The 23,793-nt window shown below is 50.3% G+C and overlaps 1 protein-coding gene across 6 annotated transcripts in view; it reads right to left on the reverse strand.

Moving 5' to 3' along the window:
- STK11IP (serine/threonine kinase 11 interacting protein) overlaps nucleotides 1-23,793 on the reverse strand; it is a 45,221-nt gene that overhangs the window by 18,265 nt on the left and 3,163 nt on the right. For 3 of the 6 annotated variants that reach the window (XM_069732834.1, XM_069732832.1, XM_069732833.1), the window contains exons 2-12: nucleotides 23,459-23,531; nucleotides 19,816-20,015; nucleotides 19,575-19,649; nucleotides 18,991-19,086; nucleotides 18,493-18,600; nucleotides 15,700-15,771; nucleotides 15,493-15,622; nucleotides 15,308-15,411; nucleotides 11,510-11,596; nucleotides 11,390-11,431; nucleotides 10,907-11,050 (exon numbers count right to left, since the gene is read on the reverse strand). In XM_069732834.1, the coding sequence (XP_069588935.1) occupies nucleotides 10,907-11,050; nucleotides 11,390-11,431; nucleotides 11,510-11,596; nucleotides 15,308-15,411; nucleotides 15,493-15,622; nucleotides 15,700-15,771; nucleotides 18,493-18,600; nucleotides 18,991-19,086; nucleotides 19,575-19,649; nucleotides 19,816-20,015; nucleotides 23,459-23,519 (1,119 nt within the window). In that variant the 5' untranslated portion in view covers nucleotides 23,520-23,531. The remainder of the gene's footprint in view (nucleotides 1-10,906; nucleotides 11,051-11,389; nucleotides 11,432-11,509; nucleotides 11,597-15,307; nucleotides 15,412-15,492; nucleotides 15,623-15,699; nucleotides 15,772-18,492; nucleotides 18,601-18,990; nucleotides 19,087-19,574; nucleotides 19,650-19,815; nucleotides 20,016-23,458; nucleotides 23,532-23,793) is intronic. The other 3 variants (XM_069732831.1, XM_069732830.1, XM_069732829.1) reach the window with 1 other exon arrangement.

Genomic DNA, 23,793 nt, shown 5'->3' on the forward strand with positions numbered 1-23,793 from the left:
GTCTCCAGAATCCACCAGCTCCGAGATGTCATTATGGAAGACCATTCCAGTGGCCTCCATGCCCAAGAGAGGGTAAGGCAGTGTAGGAAAAGAATGGTGGCCACACAAAATATTGACACTTTGGGCAGTATTTGACCATTTTCACTTAGGGGTGTACTCACTTATGTTGCCAGCACTTTAGACATTAATGGCTGTATGTTGGGTTATTTAGAGGACACCACATTCACACTGTTATACAAGCTGCACACTGATACATTGTATCACAGGGCCAGATCTGCAGTGTTGTTAAACCACAGAATCTAACTCTGAATCAGACTGTCCACTTACGAAGCAACACTGACTGACAATCAATTTCACATGCTGTTGTGTAAATGGAATAGACAACAGATGGAAATTTTTGGCAATTATCAAGACACCCTCAATAAAGGAGTGGTTCTGCAGGTGGGGACCACAGACCACATCTCAGTACCAATGCTTTCTGGCTGATGTTTTGGTCACTTGAATGTTGGTTCTGCTTTCACACTCGTTGTGCTGCTCAGTTTATTATGATAGACTTTCAGCCATACATGGACCTTTATGTAGTGCTAATAAGCCTGGTTCTATCATTTGTTATACTTTGCTGCCATCTACTGGCCGTTTGCTATATCACTAATATTTGTTATGGAATTCTCCCACAACACCTTTCTGTCTTTAGCTCCTCCTATCTTTTTCCTTCTCTTCCTGTTTTGTACTCCGTGCCATCTTGGATCCCTCATGTGCTGCAGAGCTGGAGAAGGATTCTCTTGTTACCTCTAACCTGAAGCTTCTATTATCTCTGTCTGGTGATTCTGTAACAGCTCTAACCTACAGTCCTCACTCTCACCAAGGTACTGTAAATAAACCTGTTGAATGTATCACTGCATCATCCTTCCGGATCACCACGCGCGGCTGATAGAGACTGGTGGCACAGTTAGTGAGTAACGCTACCTGCCATTGTTTATATAGCGAATTGTGATCACATCCCTCAGACACATCTCATCCACGTATATCGGTGGCAGAATAGTAACAAGAGACCTAAGTTAACAGTGTCTGTGTGCATATGCATTGTCTGCTAGCAAGTCTTAACCGTCCGCCATCTTATCTAAAACATGTCCACAAAGGGCACCGTGGACCCATCTGCAAGTGAAGCACATCATGTTCCCGACACCATAGATGCTGCAGGAGCAGAGTCCACACTTACTGCAGAGCAGGACGTACGACCCAAACGTGTAACCAAGCCGACACAAAAGGCCAGAGAGAACTTTGAGACTACTAGAGACGAGTTCCATGATAACCTAGAACATTTATGGGGCAGAGTTGATCACTATTTAGCAGCTCTTCCACGCTATCACAGTGACGCTGCAGGTTTAACCGCCACATTGAAGAGTTTATCTGCCGCCTATGATCGCTACCAGAGACTGTCTGCAAAGTTCATCACATTCCTGAGTAACTGTGACATAGAAGATGCCCCAGCAGAAGTAACTGAAAGGGAAACTCTTCTCCAAGAAAAGACCTCATTAGTACGAGATGCCCAGGATAAAGCAGAACTCCGCATCGCTCACCTCCAAGAGGTTAGGTCACATCGCACAACATCGACCAAAATCACAGCTCGGTCTTCCAGATCATCTCACTCCAGGAAATCAACATTGTCTGACAAGCTACTGGAGATCCGTGCAGCTGCAGAGGAAGCTAGAGTAAAAAGCTCCTTTGCTAAAAGGGAGGCTGAAGTGGAAGTGGAAGCTCAAAGAAATGAGATGGAAGCTCAAAGAAATGAGATGGAAGCTCAAAGGAAATTAAAAATACTCCAAGCAGAAAAGGAAGAAGCAACAGCCCTTGCTAAACTGAAGGTCCTTGAACAAGCACTGGGACAAGATGATAATCCGGACTGTCTTATTCCAGAAGAAATGGAAGACGCAGCTGATCGAACTTCAGACTACGTGCTAAGACATGCAACATCTGCACCAGCACCACCTCCAGTTTCTAACACGGATGCGCCCGCAAGTCAAGAAATGTCGCCACCTACTGCGGACAAGGTAACTTCCAGCACTGACTCACAATTTAGGCCACAGCCAGCAGAACCTATTGAGACTAAACCGCAGTTTAACCCTTATGCCGCATCATTTCGTCCTGATTTGTCGCAGTCATATAAGCCAGAGAACTTACATTCCCTACGGATACCACAAGTTCATCCTGCAACAATGACCGAGAGATCGGACATGTCTGACTTCGCCAGATACATGATTCGCCGGGAGTTAATAAACATTAGTCTCTCAAAGTTTGATGATCGTGCTGAGAATTATAGAGCCTGGAAATCCACCTTTCAAGCAGTGATCCAAGACCTTAGTCTCACCGGCAAGGAACAACTGGATTTGCTTGTTAACTGGTTAGGCCCTGAATCAGCAGAGCGCATAAAGACAATAAGGGCAGTTCATGTGGACTATTCAGATGCAGGTCTTATTGCAGCCTGGGAGAGACTGGAACAAACCTATGGCAGCTCAGAAGCTATAGAATGTGCCTTATTTAAAAGACTGCAAACCTTCCCAAAGATAACTAACAAGGACAATAGAAAACTTCAAGATCTGAGCGACCTGCTAAAGGAAATAGAATTGGCAAAATTAGACCCACGTCTTTCAGGACTGAGCTACCTAGATACTGCTCATGGCGTTAATCCAATAGTGTCCAAGTTGCCACACGGCATGCAGGATAAATGGGCAGACCACGGTTCACGGTATAAAAGGCAGTATAATGTGTCCTTTCCCCCCTTTTCATATTTTTCCAGGTTCATCAGTGACCAAGCTCGGAAGAAGAATGATCCCAGCTTCGACTTCACTGAGCCTACTCCACCAGCATCATCATCATCTACAAGGTATGATAACATTGCCAAACGTAGAGATTCAAGGAACACAGTATCTGTGAGAAAGACTGACGTTCCACTTACTACACCTGCCTTCACTAAGACAAATAATGTTGCTCCTAAAGTCATGGACAGTAACCGTATGTGCCCTATCCACAAAAGGCCTCACCCACTTAAAGAATGCCGTGGATTCAGAGCAAGGACTTTGCAGGAGCGTATAGATACCCTCAAGGAGCTTGGGATATGTTATAAGTGTTGCACCTCCTCAGACCACCTCGCTAAGGAGTGTAAGGCCGCCATTAAGTGCACTGAATGCAGCAGTGATAAACACGTCACAGCCATGCATCCCACGCCAGCTCCACACAACTCACAACCTTCTGCAGCATCTAACCCTGCTCAAAAGCATGGCGGGGAGCCACAGGTCCCTGACCCAACTGCAACCGCTGTTTCCTCCTCATGTACTGAGGTATGTAGAGAAGGGACTGATCCTAAATGCTGTGCCAAGGTATGTCTGATTAAGGTCTATCCAGAAGGACAACCCGACAAGGCCTCCAAAATGTATGCCATAATAGATGAGCAAAGTAACCGATCTCTAGCAAGGCCCAAATTCTTTGAGATCTTCAACATAAAGGGACAAATGACTCCATACACCCTCAACACCTGCTCTGGTCGTATTGAGACTTCTGGCAGGAGAGCCTCTGGGTACATAGTCTCTTCAATCAAGGGAAACGTGCATATACCTTTGCCAACCCTAATTGAATGTGACCAGATACCTGATAACAGGGAGGAGATTCCCACTCCGGAAGCCGCACTTTATCATCGCCACTTGAGGCACCTGACTAATGAAATTCCTCCTCTGGACATGAATGCTGATATTCTAATCCTACTCGGAAGGGACATTCTGAAGGTCCACAAGGTACGCCAACAATGCAACGGCCCAGATGATGCTCCATACGCCCAAAGACTCGACCTAGGCTGGGTAATCGTGGGCGATGTATGTCTGGATAGGAGTCACAAGGCATCCGAAGTCAACGCCTGTAAAACGTATGTGCTCCAAAATGGTCGCGCAACTCACTTTAAGCCATGCCTTCATCACTACGAAGTGAAAGAGAGGTTCTCGGATTCCGTCCAGGAGCCTGACATCATTCCCACTCCCTACGGTGATGACTTAGGGAGAACAGTGTTTCACACAACAAAAGATGACAACAAAGTTGCCTTATCCATAGAAGACAAGGAGTTTCTTAAAATCATGGACAGTGGATTCTTCAAAAATGAATCTGACCGCTGGGTTGCTCCCTTACCCTTCAAGGCTTCAAGGACCAGGCTTCCTAACAACAGAGAACAGGCCTTATCTAGATTCATCTCACTGCAGAGAACATTAAGGAACAAGCCTGAAATGAAGGAACATTTCATAGCTTTTATGGACAAGATATTTCGCAATGATCACGCAGAGCCAGCTCCACCATTGCAAGCTGATGAAGAATGCTGGTATCTACCTTCCTTTGGAGTGTATCATCCAAGAAAGCCGAAACAAATCAGGGTGGTGTTCGATTCAAGCGCCAAACATGACGGCGTATCTCTGAATGACGTTCTCCTCACTGGTCCGAACCTGACTAATAACCTGGTGGGAGTGCTCATGAGATTCAGAAAGGAACCGGTCGCCATTACCGCCGACATCGAACAAATGTTCCATTGTTTCATCGTGCAACAAGATCACAGAAATTATCTCCGTTTTCTATGGCACCGAGACAACGACACCAACAAGGAAATGATCGAATACCGCATGAAGGTGCACGTTTTCGGAAACAGTCCTTCTCCTGCAGTCGCCACCTACGGCCTACGTAGGACCGCCTCCGATGGTGCAGCAGAGTTCGGGAAGGATGCTCAACAGTTCGTTGAAAAGGACTTCTACGTGGACGACGGTCTTAAATCCCTTCCTACAGTGGAGGAAGCCATAGATCTGCTCCAACGGACACAAGGTATGCTTTCTAAAGCTCATTTAAGATTGCATAAAATTGCCTCCAATAGTGCTGTTGTCATGAAGGCCTTTCACCCTAATGATCATGCCGCAGAATTTAGGGACTTGAACCTAGGCTCAGACAATCCACCAGTACAGAGAAGTCTAGGCCTGAGGTGGAACTTGCTAAATGACTCCTTCAGCTTTCAGGTTAGTGGTGCAGAAAAACCATTTACTAAGCGTGGGGTTCTGTCAGTGGTGAACAGTCTATATGATGCACTTGGGTTTGTCGCACCCCTGACTATACAAGGCAAGCTCCTGCTGAGACAACTCTCAGAGTACATTAAGGACTGGGATATACCACTCCCTGCAGACAAACAACTAAAGTGGAAGTCATGGAGAGAATCTCTTTGCGCCTTGGATAAGATCCACATACCACGTTGTTACACTCCAGCATCCCTAACTACAAGTCAAAGGAAGGAGATTCATGTATTCGCTGATGCCTCCACTGAAGCTATTGCCGCTGTCGCTTACTTGAAGGTTGTAGACTCTAACAATGAAGCCCATGTTGGATTTCTGTTTGGAAAGGCTAAACTGGCTCCTAAACCCGAGCACACCATACCCAGACTCGAGCTCTGTGGGGCTGTACTAGCCATAGAGATTGCAGACTTCATACAGAGCGAACTAGCTATTCACGTGGATGACACAAAATTCTACACAGACAGTAAGGTAGTTCTGGGCTACATATACAACCAGACGAAACGCTTCTACGTCTATGTCAGTAACCGAGTGGAAAGGATCAGGAAATCCTCCAAACCCCAGCAATGGCAGCACGTCCCATCCCATCTTAACCCTGCGGACCTTGCTACTAGACCAGTGTCTATTGGTGCCTTCGCAAGCTCTTCTTGGTTGACAGGACCGGAGTTCCTTTACGAACAGTGCAAAGAGACTGCCGTTGAAGACAGCTTCAGCCTTGAGGATCCAGATGTCGACCCAGAGATCCGTCCTGATGTCAGCACCTTCATCACCAAACTCAAGGAGGAGGTTGGCTTGGACTGTCGGCGTTTTGATCACTTCTCAAGATGGACGAGGCTGGTTCGTGCCATTGCAAGGTTAGTACACATTGTACAATGCTATCGCAATAAGGACAGTAACACTGATTGTCACAGTTGGCATATCTGCCATAAGCCTCTCTCTGCAGAAGACATTCCTCTGAGTGAACTCATTGTGATATGCAATGTGCAGCAGAATGTTTTTCACAAGGAACTGGAATCTATGCTGATGGACTCAAATCTTTCAAGACTCACTCACGAGACCTTGACCACTTTCTTAGCAGAAGTCTCTGCTATAGTAAACTCAAGACCTCTTGTACCCATATCTACGGATCCAGAATCTCCTACAATTCTCACTCCGGCAACTCTCCTCACCCAGAAACTTGGAACTGTTCCTAACCCGCCTGAAGACTCTGTGTCCGGTAACAAATATCAGAGACGGTGGAAATATGTGCAACATCTGGCTAATTGTTTCTGGAATAGATGGAAGAGGGAGTACCTGACACTTCTCCAAAAACGAAGAAAATGGCAACAAAGCCAAATTTACAAGTAGGAGATATTATCCTCATGAAAGACCAGAAGGAGGAAAGAAGCACATGGCCTATGGGACTTATCTCTAAAACCTTTCCAAGTGACGATGGCAAGGTACGCAAGGTAGAAGTGACAGTTACTAAGCAAGGTGACCCCAAAACTTTCATTAGGCCTATATCAGAGATTATCTTACTCATACCGGTTGAGGATTGATTATCCATCCAATCAGTAGGAACTCTTTCAAGGAACTTCAACCTTTGGATTACAAATGGGTTGGAGACAGTTTGGCCTAGCGCGGCTTCTCCAATCCGAAGATGGGTTATCCTTTGGATTACCTCAAGAAATCGTTCTAGACTTGTTATTCAATATGTTATTGTTGCATTGCATGCGTTGTTTTTATCTTACAGGTTGAGGTATCCCTCCATGCACTTCTGGTGAACACTCCCAATTCGAGACTTATGGTATAGTGAAATCCAAGGATTTCAGACGGGGAGTGTGCTGCTCAGTTTATTATGATAGACTTTCAGCCATACATGGACATTATGTAGTGCTAATAAGCCTGGTTCTATCATTTGTTATACTTTGCTGCCATCTACTGGCCGTTTGCTATATCACTAATATTTGTTATGGAATTCTCCCACAACACCTTTCTGTCTTTAGCTCCTCCTATCTTTTTCCTTCTCTTCCTGTTTTTGTACTCCGTGCCATCTTGGATCCCACATGTGCTGCAGAGCTGGAGAAAGGATTCTCTTGTTACCTCTAACCTGAAGCTTCTATTATCTCTATCTGGTGATTCTGTAACAGCTCTAACCTACAGTCCTCACTCTCACCAAGGTACTGTAAATAAACCTGTTGAATGTATCACTGCATCATCCTTCCGGATCACCACGCACAGCTGATAAGGACTAGGAGCACAGTTAGTGAGTAACGCTACCTGCCATTGTTTATATAGCGATTTGTGATCACATCCCTCAGACACATCTCATCCACGTATATCGGTGGCAGAATACTCGTGGTAGCATGAGACGGACTCTACAACCAACACAAGTGGCTCAGGTAGTGTAGCTCATCCAGGATTGCACATCAATGCAGGACTGCTACCTGAGTCTTTGTGCAATGAGGAACAGGAGGAGCACTACCAGCAACATCCTCCAGCATGACCGGTTTGGCAGTGGGTCAGTAATGGTCTGGGGTGGCATTTCTTTGGAGGGCCGCACAGCCCTCCATGTGCTCGCCAGAGGTAGCCTGACTGCCATTAGGTACCGAGATGAGATCCTCAGACCCCTTGTGAGACCGTGTGCTGGTGCGGTTGGCCCTGGGTTCCTCCTAATGCAGGACAATGCCAGACCTCATGTGGCTGGAGTGTGTCAGAAGTGCCTGCAAGATGAAGGCATTGAAGCTATGGACTGGCCCGCCCGTTCTCCAGACCTGAATCCGATTGAACACATCTGGGACATCATGTCTCGCTCCATCCACCAACATCACGTTACACCACAGACTGTCCAGGAGTTGGCGGATGCTTTAGTCCAGGTCTGGGAGGAGATCCCTCAGGAGAGCATCCGCCGCCTCATCAGGAGCATGCCCAGGTGTTGTAGGGAGGTACAGGCACGTGGAGGCCACACACAATACTGAGCATCATTTCCGCTTAAGTTGGATCAGCCTGTAACTTCATTTTCCACTTTGATTTTGAGCATCATTCCAACTCCAGACCTCCGTGGGATATTAGCTGTGATTTACATTGATCATTTTCATGTTTAATTGTTCTCTACACCTTCCACCATGTAATGAATAAAGATTTACAACTGGAATGTTTCATTCAGTGATATCTAGGATGTGGGATTTTAGTGTTACCTTTATTTTTTTTGAGTGTTTGTATGTGTACAATATTTTTTTATTTACATATCATTACATATCATTGAGCACAAAATTGCACAAACTGGTACAATAAGAAAATACTGTCCCATACAGTGACCGGTCAAGTTGGATGGGGGGGGGGGGGGGGGGGGGACCTACAAAAACCGAAAAAGTCAGCTCAGCACACAACACAGCTCCTTCGACAGGGAAAAAAAAAAAATGTAAAAGCCTCAAAATGTTTTTTTTCTTTTACAGAATTCAAAATTTTTTTACGTTATTAAAATTTTAAAAAAATCTATATATACACTGTTAGTTTGGTATCTCCGTAAATCATACTGAACTGCACGATCGTGTTGCTGGGCCATTTTCACCCCACAATAAACGGCTTAATAACAAAACCACAAAAAAAAAAAAAAAATGACATTATTGAGATTGTCACTATTTCACTTGGGAGCTATTTTCCAGCACATTATATGTTAAAGTGAAAGGCATCATTAAAAACTACAACTGGTCCTGCATAAAACAAGCCATTGTGCGGTTGTGGGGATGGAAAAATAAAAAAAATAAAAAGTGGGAAAAGCAAGAAATTGCCCTGGGCCTTAACGACCAGAGGCATATTTGGTTTTGCATTTTTGTTTTTCGCTCCCCTTCTTCCCAGAACCATAACTTTTTTATTTTTCTGTCAATATGGCCATGTGAGGGCTTTTTCCTTGCGGGACAAGTCATACCTTTGAACGACATCATTGGTTTTAACATATCGTGTATTCAAAAATGGAAAAAAAATTACAAGTGTGGTGAAATTGCATAAAGTAATACCACACTTTTTTTTCCCCTCCATGTTCACTAAATGCTAAAACTAACCTGACTTTATGATTTTTCAAGTCATTACAAGTTCATAGACACCAAACATGTCTAGGTTCTTTTTTATTTAAGTGGTAATTTTTTTTACAAAGTTTGCTACAAAAAAATTGCGTTATTTTCCGATACCCCTAGTGTCTCCATTTTTCATGATCTGGGGTTGAATGAGGGCTTATTTTTTGCGCACCGAGCTGACGTTTTAATGATACCATTTTGGTGCAGATACGATCTTTTGATCGCCCGTTATTGCATTTTAATGCAATGTTGCGGCGACAAAAAAAAACAAAACACGTAATTCTGGCATTTATTTTTTTTTCTATCGTTACACCATTTAGCGATCAGGTTAATTCTTTTTTTATATTGATAGATCGGGCAATCCTGAAGGTTTGATTTTTTAATTTTATTTTCAATGGGCAAAAGGGGGGTGATTTGAATTTTTAGGCTATGTGCACACGTTGCGGATTCGCAGCAGTTTTCCAAGCAGTGTACAGTGCCATGTAAACCTATGGAAAACCAAATCCACAGTGCCCATGGTGCGGAAAATATCGCGCGGAAACGCTGCGTTGTATTTTCTGCAGCATGTCAATTCTTTGTGCGGATTCCGCAGCGGTTTACACCTGTTCCTTTATAGGAATCGGCTGGTGGTAAAACGCAGGTGAAATCCGCACAAAAAACGCTGGACATCAGCAGGTAATCCGCAGATTTTTCAAAAACGGTGCGGAAAAATCCACACGAATCCACAACGTGTGCACACAGCCTTATATTTTGTTACTTTTGGCATGCTTCAATAGTCTCGATGGGAGAAGCTGCACTTTACCGGTTACCTCTGCTACATACAGGCGAAGATCAGATCACCTGTATGTAGCAGAAATGCTCACTTGCTATGAGCGCCAACAACCGGGCGGCGCTCATAGCAATCTGGGTCTGACAACCATAGAGGTCTGCAGGAGATCTCTGGTTGTCATACCAACCCATCGGTGACCCGCGATCACGTGACAGGGGTCACCAAGGGGCGGATTCCCAGAAGCACTTGTTAAATGCTGCTGTCAGAGTTTGACAGTGGCATTTAACGGGTTAATAGCCGCATGTGGATCGCGATTCCACCCGCGGCTATTCCGGGCACATGTCATGTCAGCTGCTCAAAACAGCTTATAAGTGCTGGGAAAGATGTGGGCTCACCACCGGAGACCACATCAAAGGGAGGGAGTCCGACATTGGTGTAAATTTATGCCGATGTACGGAAAGGGGTTAAAGGGGAATTCATAGATAGATATTGTCTGTGCCGGTAAGAACAAGCAATTTTGCAATTTACGGCATTATAAAGTTTGCCGTCGTTGTTGAGATATTAACATTTTTTATTTTGTTGACAGCTCGTTGCCTAGGAGCCCGACCACCACTGCCCTCTGGTTTCTAAGTGCTGTGCTGCAGCTTGCTGGGATTACTTGGTAACGGCACACTCCAGCCGTCCTGGCCCGCTTCAAATCTGGAAAAAAGCTTGTGACTACTGTCCGGCAGTGGTGGCAAGTCTCCCAAGTAACGAGATATAAACAAGAAAGTGTGAACATCTGAAGTTCGGCTGCAGATCTGAGTATTCAGTAAATTGCACGATCTCTGGGACAGAGCTGCTAAATTCATCTATGAAGGGATTAACCCTTTAGGCATTTTTCAAATCTATTGTCTACACAGACAGCGGCACATTGTGAAATCGCTCCCGAGCACAGAGCCGGGTGGGTGAAGACCCCCGACAATGACCTGTGCTTTACACCTGAGTGTGTGGCCCACCTTGGACTTCTTCCGTGGGATGCGCCTCCTGGCGGCCCGCTCCGGAGCGGAGCAGCTGTCCGTCAGATCTCCGGTGCAGGAACTTTCTGTTGCTGAATTACACGGCTGAGGAATGACGATCCTCTCTCTGAACACGGGTGTCGTCTGCAGGGGGACAAGATCATCATGTAAGGGTTAAAGGGGTTCTCTGCAAAAATGATAAAATGATGATAAAGAGGGAGAAAGTCATCCTGCACCCTGCTCCAGCAGCCTCTGCCGGGTCACCGACCACCACTGACCGCTGCGGCCACTCCTGAGCGGGTGCACAGGTGATGATCATCTGGGCGGAGAAACCCTTTAAGTCTCAGCATTTTACATCCACATGAATACAGGGCTGATTATTATTGCGCTTGCATCATGAAAGTAATATAAGCAAAGAGCTACAATGCAAAGCATAGGGGACAGACCAAGCTCCATACAGCAAAAAAACAAAGTTGATCTCACCATGGTCTCCAGTACGGACAGCGGCATCCCATCTAGTACGACCTGACAGCGAAAGAGAGGTGATGAGCGTAAAACCTATGCAGTCATGAAAACACAGACATCTCCTGAGCCATCACTCACCTTGTCCGAGACTTTAGGTGACAGATACTGGGCGGCGAACATCCGATAATCCTTATTAAAACATAAGGGATTCCCCTTCAGGAACAGCTGTGAATACAGACACCAATGAGAATATGGAATGTCCCTTTAAATGAAAGAATTCTGTCTGCAGCCACCACTAGGGGGAGCTCCCTGTATACAGAGATACATGATAAGATCCTGTCTGCAGCCACCACTAGGGGGAGCTCCCTGTATAGAGAGATACATGATAAGATTCTGTCTGCAGCCACCACTAGGGGGAGCTCCCTGTATACAGAGATACATGATAAGATCCTGTCTGCAGCCACCACTAGGGGGAGCTCCCTGTATACAGAGATACATGATAAGATCCTGTCTGCAGCCACCACTAGGGGGAGCTCCCTGTATACAGAGATACATGATAAGATTCTGTCTGCAGCCACCACTAGGGGGAGCTCCCTGTATACAGAGATACATGATAAGATCCTGTCTGCAGCCACCACTAGGGGGAGCTCCCTGTATACAGAGATACATGATAAGATTCTGTCTGCAGCCACCACTAGGGGGAGCTCCCTGTATACAGAGATACATGATAAGATCCTGTCTGCAGCCACCACTAGGGGGAGCTCCCTGTATACAGAGATACATGATAAGATTCTGTCTGCAGCCACCACTAGGGGGAGCTCCCTGTATACAGAGATACATGATAAGATCCTGTCTGCAGCCACCACTAGGGGGAGCTCCCTGTATACAGAGATACATGATAAGATCCTGTCTGCAGCCACCACTAGGAGGAGCTCCCTGTATACAGAGATACATGATAAGATCCTGTCTGCAGCCACCACTAGGGGGAGCTCCCTGTATAGAGAGATACATGATAAGATTCTGTCTGCAGCCACCACTAGGGGGAGCTCCCTGTATACAGAGATACATGATAAGATCCTGTCTGCAGCCACCACTAGGGGGAGCTCCCTGTATACAGAGATACATGATAAGATCCTGTCTGCAGCCACCACTAGGGGGAGCTCCCTGTATACAGAGATACATGATAAGATTCTGTCTGCAGCCACCACTAGGGGGAGCTCCCTGTATACAGAGATACATGATAAGATCCTGTCTGCAGCCACCACTAGGGGGAGCTCCCTGTATACAGAGATACATGATAAGATTCTGTCTGCAGTCACCACTAGGGGGAGCTCCCTGTATACAGAGATACATGATAAGATCCTGTCTGCAGCCACCACTAGGGGGAGCTCCCTGTATACAGAGATACATGATAAGATCCTGTCTGCAGCCACCACTAGGGGGAGCTCCCTGTATACAGAGATACATGATAAGATTCTGTCTGCAGCCACCACTAGGGGGAGCTCCCTGTATACAGAGATACATGATAAGATCCTGTCTGCAGCCACCACTAGGGGGAGCTCCCTGTATACAGAGATACATGATAAGATCCTATGTGCAGCCACCACTAGGGGGAGCTCCCTGTATACAGAGATACATGATAAGATTCTGTCTGCAGCCACCACTAGGGGGAGCTCCCTGTATACAGAGATACATGATAAGATTCTGTCTGCAGTCACCACTAGGGGGAGCTCCCTGTATACAGAGATACATGATAAGATCCGTCTGCAGCCACCACTAGGGGGAGCTTCCTGTATACAGAGATACATGATAAGAGCCTGTCTGCAGTCACCACTAGGGGGAGCTCCCTATATACAGAGATACATGATAAGATCCTGTCTGCAGCCACCACTAGGGGGAGCTTCCTGTATACAGAGATACATGATAAGATCCTGTCTGCAGCCACCACTAGGGGGAGCTTCCTGTATACAGAGATACATGATAAGATCCTGTCTGCAGCCACCACTAGGGGGAGCTTCCTGTATACAGAGATACATGATAAGATCTGTCTGCAGTCACCACTAGGGGGAGCTCTCTGTATACAGAGATACATGATAAGATCTGTCTGCAGCCACCACTAGGGGGAGCTCCCTGTATACAGAGATACATTATAAGATCCTGTCTGCAGCCACCACTGGGGGAGCTCCCTGTATGCACAGATACATGATAAGATCCTGTCTGCAGCCACCACTAGGGAGAGCTCCCTGTATACAGAGATACATGATAAGATCCTGTCTGCAGTCACCACTAGGGGGAGCTCCCTGTATACAGAGATACATGATAAGATCCTGTCTGCAGCCACCACTAGGGGGAGCTCCCTGTATACAGAGATACATGATAAGATCATGTCTGCAGCCACCACCAGGGGGAGCTCCCTGTATACAGAGATACATTATAAGATCCTGTCTGCAGCCACCACTAGGGGGAGCTCCCTGTATACAGAACTATGATACCCCCAAGGTAAGTAACCTGCACATTGATTTATATGACTCCATTTAACCTCTTAGATTACTAGATGGTGGGCCGATTCTAACGCATCGGGTATTCTAGAATATGCATGTCCACGTAGTATATTGCCCAGCCACGTGGTATATTGCCCAGCCACGTGGTATATTGCCCAGCCACGTGGTATATTGCCCAGCACAGAGCCACGTAGTATAGAGACTTAAAAAAAACAACAAATAAACATATACTCACCTATAGCCCGTTGAAGTCCTGCTATACTCATCCTCTGCCTTTCTCGCTCCTCTGGACGCTCCCAGGATCGCTCCATTGCAAGCGGCAGCTTCCGGTCCCAGGGCTGGTGTGAGCAGGACCTATGATGACGTCGCAGTCACATGACCGTGACGTCACGGCAGGTCCTTGTCGCACACCAGCCCTGGGACCGGAAGCTGTCGCTTGCAATGGAGCGATCCTGGGAGCGTCCAGAGGAGCGAGAAAGGCGGAGGGTGAGTATAGCAGGTTTTTTGTTTTTTTATTTTTAACATGACATTTTTACTATTGATGCTGCATAGGCAGCATCAATAGTAAATAGTTGGGGACACACAGGGTTAATAGCAGCGGTAACGGAGTGCGTTACACCGTGGGCCATTACCGCTGCCATTAACCCTGTGTGAGCGGTGAGTGGAGGGGATTACGGAGCGGGCGCCGGGCAGTGAGTGCAGGGGAGTAGGGGAGGGACTAATCGGACTGTGCCCGTCGCTGATTGGTCGCGGCAGCCATGACAGGCAGCTGCCGAGACCAATCAGCGAACGAATAACCGTGACAGAAGGACAGACAGACAGACGGAAGTGACCCTTAGACAATTATGTATATAGATGTTGCGCATTCACCATGAAATTACAGCGTGGGGTTTACACAACCTCAGCACCTGCTTACTGCAGACACAGGTTAGGTTCGGATTCAGCCTATAAACCGTTTAGAGACTCGTAACACCCAACAGGGAACAGATAGCGAATTAAACCTGATTTTGCAGTTTTTTTCCCCCCATTTTGCTCTTTGTTGCTCCATTACGGGGATATTCACATTTCTTTCTTTTGGAGCGCAGTATGTGAAATCTCTGCGGGGCATTTCTTAGGACCCTTGTCTGGGGGCGCACACTTTCACCTCTCCCAGACGCAGTCAATCACAACTTGGTCGTGTCTCAGACCGATAAATTAGAAGCTCAGCTGTGGAGCAACTTTACAAATAGTCTCAGTAATATATCTACCGTTTTGGGTTTACAGCTCTCATGCTGACCTATGAATATTCATGTTTACAAACAAATCCTGACTACTGTATCCAGGAGATAATATGCAGATTTGTCACAATAGCTAAGACTCCCCTTCAATCCGGTTTGTAAGACCAGAGGTAGCAGGATAATGACCCTTCAATATGGCGGCAATAAGCGGATATTACCGTCCTGAGGTTTTTCAGCGGAGCCAGTCCTGTGAGCTGCGAGTGCTCCGCCAGAAGGTTGTAGGACAGGTCCAGGTGCCGCAGGTTGCGCAGATGTTCTAGTCCTAGAGAGAAAAAAAACCATCACAATAAAAAACAAGGTCTGCTGTAATACCGCGCAGTATAGCGGCCGTCCGCGCACTGACCGCTGGTGCTGGACAGGAGGTTGTGCTGCAGGATGAGGGTGTGCAGCTGTGCCGAGGACGAGACGCTCAGCTCCGGGACGGACGTCAGAGAGTTGTAACTGAGGGTCAGGATCTGGAGCTCTGTGAGAACCTGCAAAGGAGAACAGTGAGTGGCGAGCAAGATGGCACCCGACCCCACCGATGGTACAAGAAGGCAAGAGGTCACACCTTCAAGTAGGAGCCGCAGTCTTTAAGGAAATTATGGCTCAGGTCCAAGACCCTCAGGCTGTTCAATAATTCCTGGCGGAAAAAAAAACGGCATCAATCTAACACGTGACTGACAGCCACCACTAGGGGGAGCTCCCTGTATACAGAGATACATGATAAGATCCTGTCTGCAGCAACCACTAGGGGGAGCTCCCTGTATACAGAGACACATGATAAGATCCTGTCTGCAGCCACCAGTAGGGGGAGCTCCCTGTATACAGAGACACATGATAAGATCCTGTCTGCAGCTACCAGTAGGGGGAGCTCCCTGTATACAGAGATACATGATAAGATCCTGTCTGCAGCCACCAGTAGGGGGAGCTCCCTGTATACAGAGATACATGATAAGATCCTGTCTGCAGCCACCACTAGGGGGAGCTCCCTGTATACAGAGATAGATGATAAGATCCTGTCTGCAGCCACCACTAGGGGGAGCTCCCTGTATACAGATACATGATAAGATCCTGTCTGCAGCCACCACTAGGGGGAGCTCCCTGTATACAGATACATGATAAGATCCTGTCTGCAGCCACCACTAGGGGGAGCTCCCTGTATACAGAGATACATGATAAGATCCTGTCTGCAGCCACCACTAGGGGGAGCTCCCTGTATACAGATACATGATAAGATCCTGTCTGCAGCCACCACTAGGGGGAGCTCCCTGTATACAGAGATACATGATAAGATCCTGTCTGCAGTCACCACTAGGGGGAGCTCCCTGTATACAGAGATACATGATAAGATCCTGTCTACAGTCACCACTAGTGGGAGCTCCCTGTATACAGAGATACATGATAAGATCCTGTCTGCAGTCACCACTAGGGGGAGCTCCCTGTATACAGAGATACATGATAAGATCTTGTCTGCAGTCACCACTAGAGGGAGCTCCCTGTATACAGATACATGATAAGATCCTGTCTGCTGTCACCACTAGGGGGAGCTCCCTGTATACAGAGATACATGATAAGATCCTGTCTGCTGTCACCACTAGGGGGAGCTCCCTGTATACAGAGATACATGATAAGATCCTGTCTGCAGCCACCAGTAGGGGGAGCTCCCTGTATACAGAGATACATGATAAGATCCTGTCTGCAGCCACCACTAGGGGGAGCTCCCTGTATACAGAGATACATGATAAGATCCTGTCTGCAGTCATCACTAGGGGCAGCTCCCTGTATACAGAGATACATGATAAGATCCTGTCTGCAGTCACCACTAGGGGGAGCTCCCTGTATACAGAGATACAGGATAAGATCCTGTCTGCAGTCACCAATAGGGAAAGCTCCCTGTTTACAGAGATACATGATAAGATCCTGTCTGCAGCCACCACTAGGGGGAGCTCCCTGTATACAGAGATACATGATAAGATCCTGTCTGCAGTCACCACTAGGGGGAGCTCCCTGTATACAGAGATACATGATAAGATCCTGTCTGCAGTCACCACTAGGGGGAGCTCCCTGTATACAGAGATACATGATAAGATCCTGTCTGCAGTCACCACTAGGGGGAGCTCCCTGTATACAGAGATACAGGATAAGATCCTGTCTGCAGTCACCAATAGGGAAAGCTCCCTGTTTACAGAGATACATGATAAGATCCTGTCTGCAGCCACCACTAGGGGGAGCTCCCTGTATACAGAGATACATGATAAGATCCTGTCTGCAGTCACCACTAGGGGGAGCTCCCTGTATACAGAGATACATGATAAGATCCTGTCTGCAGTCACCACTAGGGGGAGCTCCCTGTATACAGAGATACATGATAAGATCCTGTCTGCAGCCACCACTAGGGGGAGCTCCCTGTATACAGAGATACATGGTAAGATCCTGTCTGCAGTCACCACTAGGGGGAGCTCCCTGTATACAGAGATACAGGATAAGATCCTGTCTGCAGTCACCACTAGGGGGAGTTCCCTGTATACAGAGATACATGATAAGATCCTGTCTGCAGTCACCACTAGGGGGAGCTCCCTGTATACAGAGATACATGATAAGATCCTGTCTGCAGTCACCACTAGGGGGAGCTCCCTGTATACAGAGATACATGATAAGATCCTGTCTGCAGACACCACTAGGGGGCATTTACCGTTAAGGGTTAAATATCTTTAGTGATAGATTGGACTTTTACAGATGCGGCAAAATCTAATATTTGATTTTTGTTTTGTTTTTTTAAAAAGGGGAGATGCAAATTTTTATTTATTTATTTATTTTTTACACTTTCATATTTTTGGAATAACTTTTTTTTTTGAGCCTGTGATTTTTTTAATTGCTCACACTATAAACACTACAGTATTGCAGTAAGTGCATAAAATGAGGTCTCCTATGAAGCCCGGCCAATTTCTGGGTCCAGGGAACCCGAATACTTTTAACTGCTGGGGGTTTGTTACAATAGTTTCCAGACTCTGCTACAATGTATCAGATAACATGCGTCTGTCTGCAGTTCCAGAATTCGGTCCGCATACATTTACAGCCTGTGGATATGAGCAAGCAGCTATATGGCACACGGGGTGTATGAAGAAACTGCAGATGTATTTCCATAACTGTGTTGCAACCAACAGTCTGTAAGAGAAGGTCGGCTGATCAGGAGGATGTGTGAAATGGCCTCTTATCTGATCGCTCGGCGGAGCGTGCCTGTGTCCGGAGAGGGGGTTGCCCAATACTTCCCCAGTCTGCTCAATCCCGGCCTCAGCACAGAGAACGGCGAGGTGGTCCGACAGCTCACACATCCCCCAAATATACCCCCCGGGGTGCTCACCAGGGACTGGTCCAAACTGTGGATCCTGTTGTGGCTGAAATCCAGAGTGTGAAGCTCCAACCACGGCAACGCGGAGCTCAGATCCCCGCCGCAGAGAGAGATCACCTCCTGCAGGGAGAAAACCACAGAAAAGGTGGCCGAAACATGAAGGGAAGGTCTCATCTCCCACCACTACCTCGCCCCCCCAGGGGGGGTCTAACCTCCCACTACCACCCCCCTGGGGGGGGTCTAACCTCCCACCACCACCACCCGGGGGGAAGGGGGGGGGGGGGGTGTCTAACCTCCCACCACCATCCCGCCCCCCCCCAGGGGGGTCTAACCTCCCACTATAACCCCGCTGCCCCCCCCCCCCCGGGGGGTCTAACCTCCTACAACTACCCTGCACCCCCTAAGGGTCTAAGCTTCAGCCCCTCGTTCCTTCTGACTTCTGGTCGCTCATCCCCCCCTACATAACTAGTCAGGCCCTCCTATATGTACAGTATACGGTTCACCACTCACCTCCAAGCTGGAGACGCAGCGAGAACAGATGAGAATCTCGAGCTGTGAATAGACCCCTCGGAGGCCGCGCAGGCAGTGTGGGGGGAGACATCGCAACTGCAGGAAGGAAAAAAGAAATCAACAAAAAACTATGCAAAAGGATCAAACACGGCTAATAGAACTGTATACGAAAAGCTTGTGAGCTCCACCTAGTGGTGACTGCAGGAAACCGGGACCTTGTGTCCACGCGGGTCAGAGAAACAGAACCCGACTGCTGTACAGAAACCTATCGGCACAAGCAGCTACGAGGCGGCATTCACTTCTATCTTGTGCATGAGTTTGGAATAGGGGGACTGTGATGCCGATGCCACTCTGCGCCTCTCATAGGCAGCGCTATTTAAGATGCAAAGCAACAGTAAGACCAGACCGGTGCCGGATTACCAGACATTACAGACCACTGGACATTACGCTGTGCAGGAGAGAACAGTCCGCAATACAAGTCAGGCTTTTATTGCATTTTCGGGGGAAAATGCTCATGACGCCACCACCAGGCTGTGAGGGGGTATTACACCAATGTCTTACACATTTCTGACTATAATTCTCACCTCCAAATATCGTAACGACTTAAACGGAAAAATATTCACATCACACGGGAGACGACAGTCCGGAGGGTGAACAATCTGCAAAAATAACACAACAGTGATGATTCTGGACGATGCGCCTCCTCGTCCCCCCGGTGATCTCTCACAGGGTCCGGTTTGCAGTCACAGCGATTGCACAAGATGAAGCTCTGCACAATCAGTGAGGAAATAACCGGACAGAGAAGTAAATCATGGAGGAACCAACCGTCAGGGAAGGAGATTTCTGCAACACATCGAGCAGGAACTGAGCCTGCAGGACCGGGATGTTGTCGGTGGGGTGAGCGGGAAGCGCCTGGAACCCAATTCCCGGTCCGCGAGGAAACAGCTGTTCGTACAGGCGAGTGACGAGTTGTAGGCACGGGGTGAACAGAGACAGGACATGGCTGCCGTCCAGCACGGTGTCCCCTGGGAAAAACAGGAGGACATTAATGACTGATGCACAGGAAATATATGTATTCTGACGCCTGCAGCGCAGCCCACCCAGGGACCCCAGAGCCACCCTGCATGGAGACTCTGGACCACCAGAAACCATCCCCATCCGTGGACCCCCAAATCAACCCTGAATAGAGATCAGGACCACCCTATCTCCAGCAGTCCATCCCATCCAGAGACCTCCAGGGCCAACAAGCATGGAGACTCTAGACTCCATCCAGACCCCCAGAGTTCATCCCATTCACACTATCTGCAGAATGAGCACAGCTCCACCAGCTAGGCGACCACCGGAGCCCGCACCACGCTGCCTGTGACCACGTCCCGCACCATTGCCCGGGCCCACATCACGCTGCCTGTGACCACCTCCCGCCCCAGTGCCCGGGCCCATACCACGCTGCCTGTGACCACGTCTCGCCCCAGTGCACACCAGAGCCCGCACCACGCTGCCTGTGACCACATCCCGCACCATTGCCCCAGTGCACACCAGAGCCTGCACCACGCTGCCTGTGACCACATCCCGCACCATTGCCCCAGTGCACACCAGAGCCTGCACCACGCTGCCTGTGACCACGTCCCGCACCACTGCCCGGGCCCGCACCACGCTGCCTGTGACCACATCCCGCACCATTGCCCCAGTGCACACCAGAGCCTGCACCACGCTGCCTGTGACCACGTCCCGCACCACTGCCCGGGCCCGCACCACGCTGCCTGTGACCACGTCCCGCACCATTGCCCGGGCCCGCACCACGCTGCCTGTGACCACGTCCCGCTACATTGCCCGGGCCCGCACCACGTTGCCTGTGACCACGTCCCGCACCATTGCCCGGGCCCGCACCACGCTGCCTGTGACCACGTCCCGCTACATTGCCCGGGCCCACACCACGCTGCCTGTGACCACGTCCCGCCCCAGTGCACACCAGAGCCTGCACCACGCTGCCTGTGACCACGTCCCGCACCATTGCCCCAGTGCACACCAGAGCCCGCACCACGCTGCCTGTGACCACATCCCGCACCATTGCCCGGGCCCGCGCCACGCTGCCTGTGGCCACGTCCCACACCATTGCCCCAGTGCACACCAGAGCCCGCACCACGCTGCCTGTGACCACGTCCCGCACCATTGCCCCAGTGCACACCAGAGCCCGCACCACGCTGCCTGTGACCACGTCCCGCACCACGCTGCCTGTGACTCCATCCAGACCCCCAGAGTTCATCCCATCCACACTATCTGCAGAATGAGCACAGCTCCACCAGCTAGGCGACCACCGGAGCCCGCACCACGCTGCCTGTGACCACGTCCCGCACCATTGCCCGGGCCCACATCACGCTGCCTGTGACCACCTCCCGCCCCAGTGCCCGGGCCCACACCACGCTGCCAGTGACCACGTCTCGCCCCAGTGCACACCAGAGCCCGCACCACGCTGCCTGTGACCACGTCCCGCCCCAGTGCACACCAGAGCCCGCACCACGCTGCCTGTGACCACGTCCCGCCCCAGTGCACACCAGAGCCCGCACCACGCTGCCTGTGACCACGTCCCGCCCCAGTGCACACCAGAGCCCGCACCACGCTGCCTGTGACCACGACCCGCACCATTGCCCGGGCCCGCACCACGCTGCCTGTGACTACGTCCCGCCCCAGTGCACACCAGAGCCCGCACCACGCTGCCTGTGACCACGTCCCGCCCCAGTGCACACCAGAGCCCGCACCACGCTGCCTGTGACTACGTCCCGCCCCAGTGCACACCAGAGCCCGCACCACGCTGCCTGTGACCACGTCCCGCACTACTGCCCGGGCCCGCACCACGCTGCCTGTGACCACATCCCGCACCATTGCCCCAGTGCACACCAGAGCCTGCACCACGCTGCCTGTGACCACGTCCCGCACCACTGCCCGGGCCCGCACCACGCTCCGCACCATTGCCCGGGCCCGCACCACGCTGCCTGTGACCACGTCCCGCTACATTGCCCGGGCCCGCACCACGCTGCCTGTGACTCCATCCAGACCCCCAGAGTTCATCCCATCCACACTATCTGCAGAATGAGCACAGCTCCACCAGCTAGGCGACCACCGGAGCCCGCACCACGCTGCCTGTGACCACGTCCCGCACCATTGCCCGGGCCCACATCACGCTGCCTGTGACCACCTCCCGCCCCAGTGCCCGGGCCCACACCACGCTGCCTGTGACCACGTCTCGCCCCAGTGCACACCAGAGCCCGCACCACGCTGCCTGTGACCACGTCCCGCCCCAGTGCACACCAGAGCCCGCACCACGCTGCCTGTGACCACGTCCCGCCCCAGTGCACACCAGAGCCCGCACCACGCTGCCTGTGACCACGTCCCGCCCCAGTGCACACCAGAGCCCGCACCACGCTGCCTGTGACCACGACCCGCACCATTGCCCGGGCCCGCACCACGCTGCCTGTGACTACGTCCCGCCCCAGTGCACACCAGAGCCCGCACCACGCTGCCTGTGACCACGTCCCGCACTACTGCCCGGGCCCGCACCACGCTGCCTGTGACCACATCCCGCACCATTGCCCCAGTGCACACCAGAGCCTGCACCACGCTGCCTGTGACCACGTCCCGCACCACTGCCCGGGCCCGCACCACGCTGCCTGTGACCACGTCCCGCACCATTGCCCGGGCCCGCACCACGCTGCCTGTGACCACGTCCCGCTACATTGCCCGGGCCCGCACCACGCTGCCTGTGACTCCATCCAGACCCCCAGAGTTCATCCCATCCACACTATCTGCAGAATGAGCACAGCTCCACCAGCTAGGCGACCACCGGAGCCCGCACCACGCTGCCTGTGACCACGTCCCGCACCATTGCCCGGGCCCACATCACGCTGCCTGTGACCACCTCCCGCCCCAGTGCCCGGGCCCACACCACGCTGCCTGTGACCACCTCCCGCCCCAGTGCCCGGGCCCACACCACGCTGCCTGTGACCACGTCTCGCCCCAGTGCACACCAGAGCCCGCACCACGCTGCCTGTGACCACGTCCCGCCCCAGTGCACACCAGAGCCCGCACCACGCTGCCTGTGACCACGTCCCGCACCATTGCCCCAGTGCACACCAGAGCCCGCACCACGCTGCCTGTGACCACGTCCCGCACCACGCTGCCTGTGACCACATCCCGCACCATTGCCCGGGCCCGCAACACGCTGCCTGTGACCACATCCCGCACCATTGCCTGGGCCACGCTGCCTGTGGCCACGTCCCACACCATTGCCTGGGCCCACGCCACGCTGCCTGTGACCACGTCCCACACCATTGCCCCAGTGCACACTAGAGCCCGCACCACGCTGCCTGTGACCACGTCCCGCATCAGTGCACACCAGAGCCCGCACTACGCTGCCTGTGACCACATCGTGCCCCATTGGCCAGGCGCACACCTGCACAGTATTTGCACCTACCATGGTCCTGCAGTAGCTGAGTGATGCTGTGCACCATGGACTCCGGAGTCTCTGTCTGCATGTACCTGAAAAACTGGGATTAAATTGTGCTTCGTGTGAAAAGGAAAGAACAGAGATAGTCTGCTAAATAAAAAAAAAATATATAAAAACGGTCCAACGACGAAACACCAGTGAAAATTGTTCCTTCCTCTGGATGAGCCGGATTATTCCAAACAGTTGATAGTATACAGAATAACTTACTGATCACTGGGGGTCTGACTACGATCGTAAGGCCGGGGTCACACTTGCAAGTGCAATGCGAGAAACTCACGCATCAATGCCGCCGGCACTCGGGA

Source organism: Ranitomeya imitator, chromosome 7 (genome assembly GCF_032444005.1).
Source record: "Ranitomeya imitator isolate aRanImi1 chromosome 7, aRanImi1.pri, whole genome shotgun sequence".
NCBI classification, from domain to species: domain Eukaryota; kingdom Metazoa; phylum Chordata; class Amphibia; order Anura; family Dendrobatidae; genus Ranitomeya; species Ranitomeya imitator.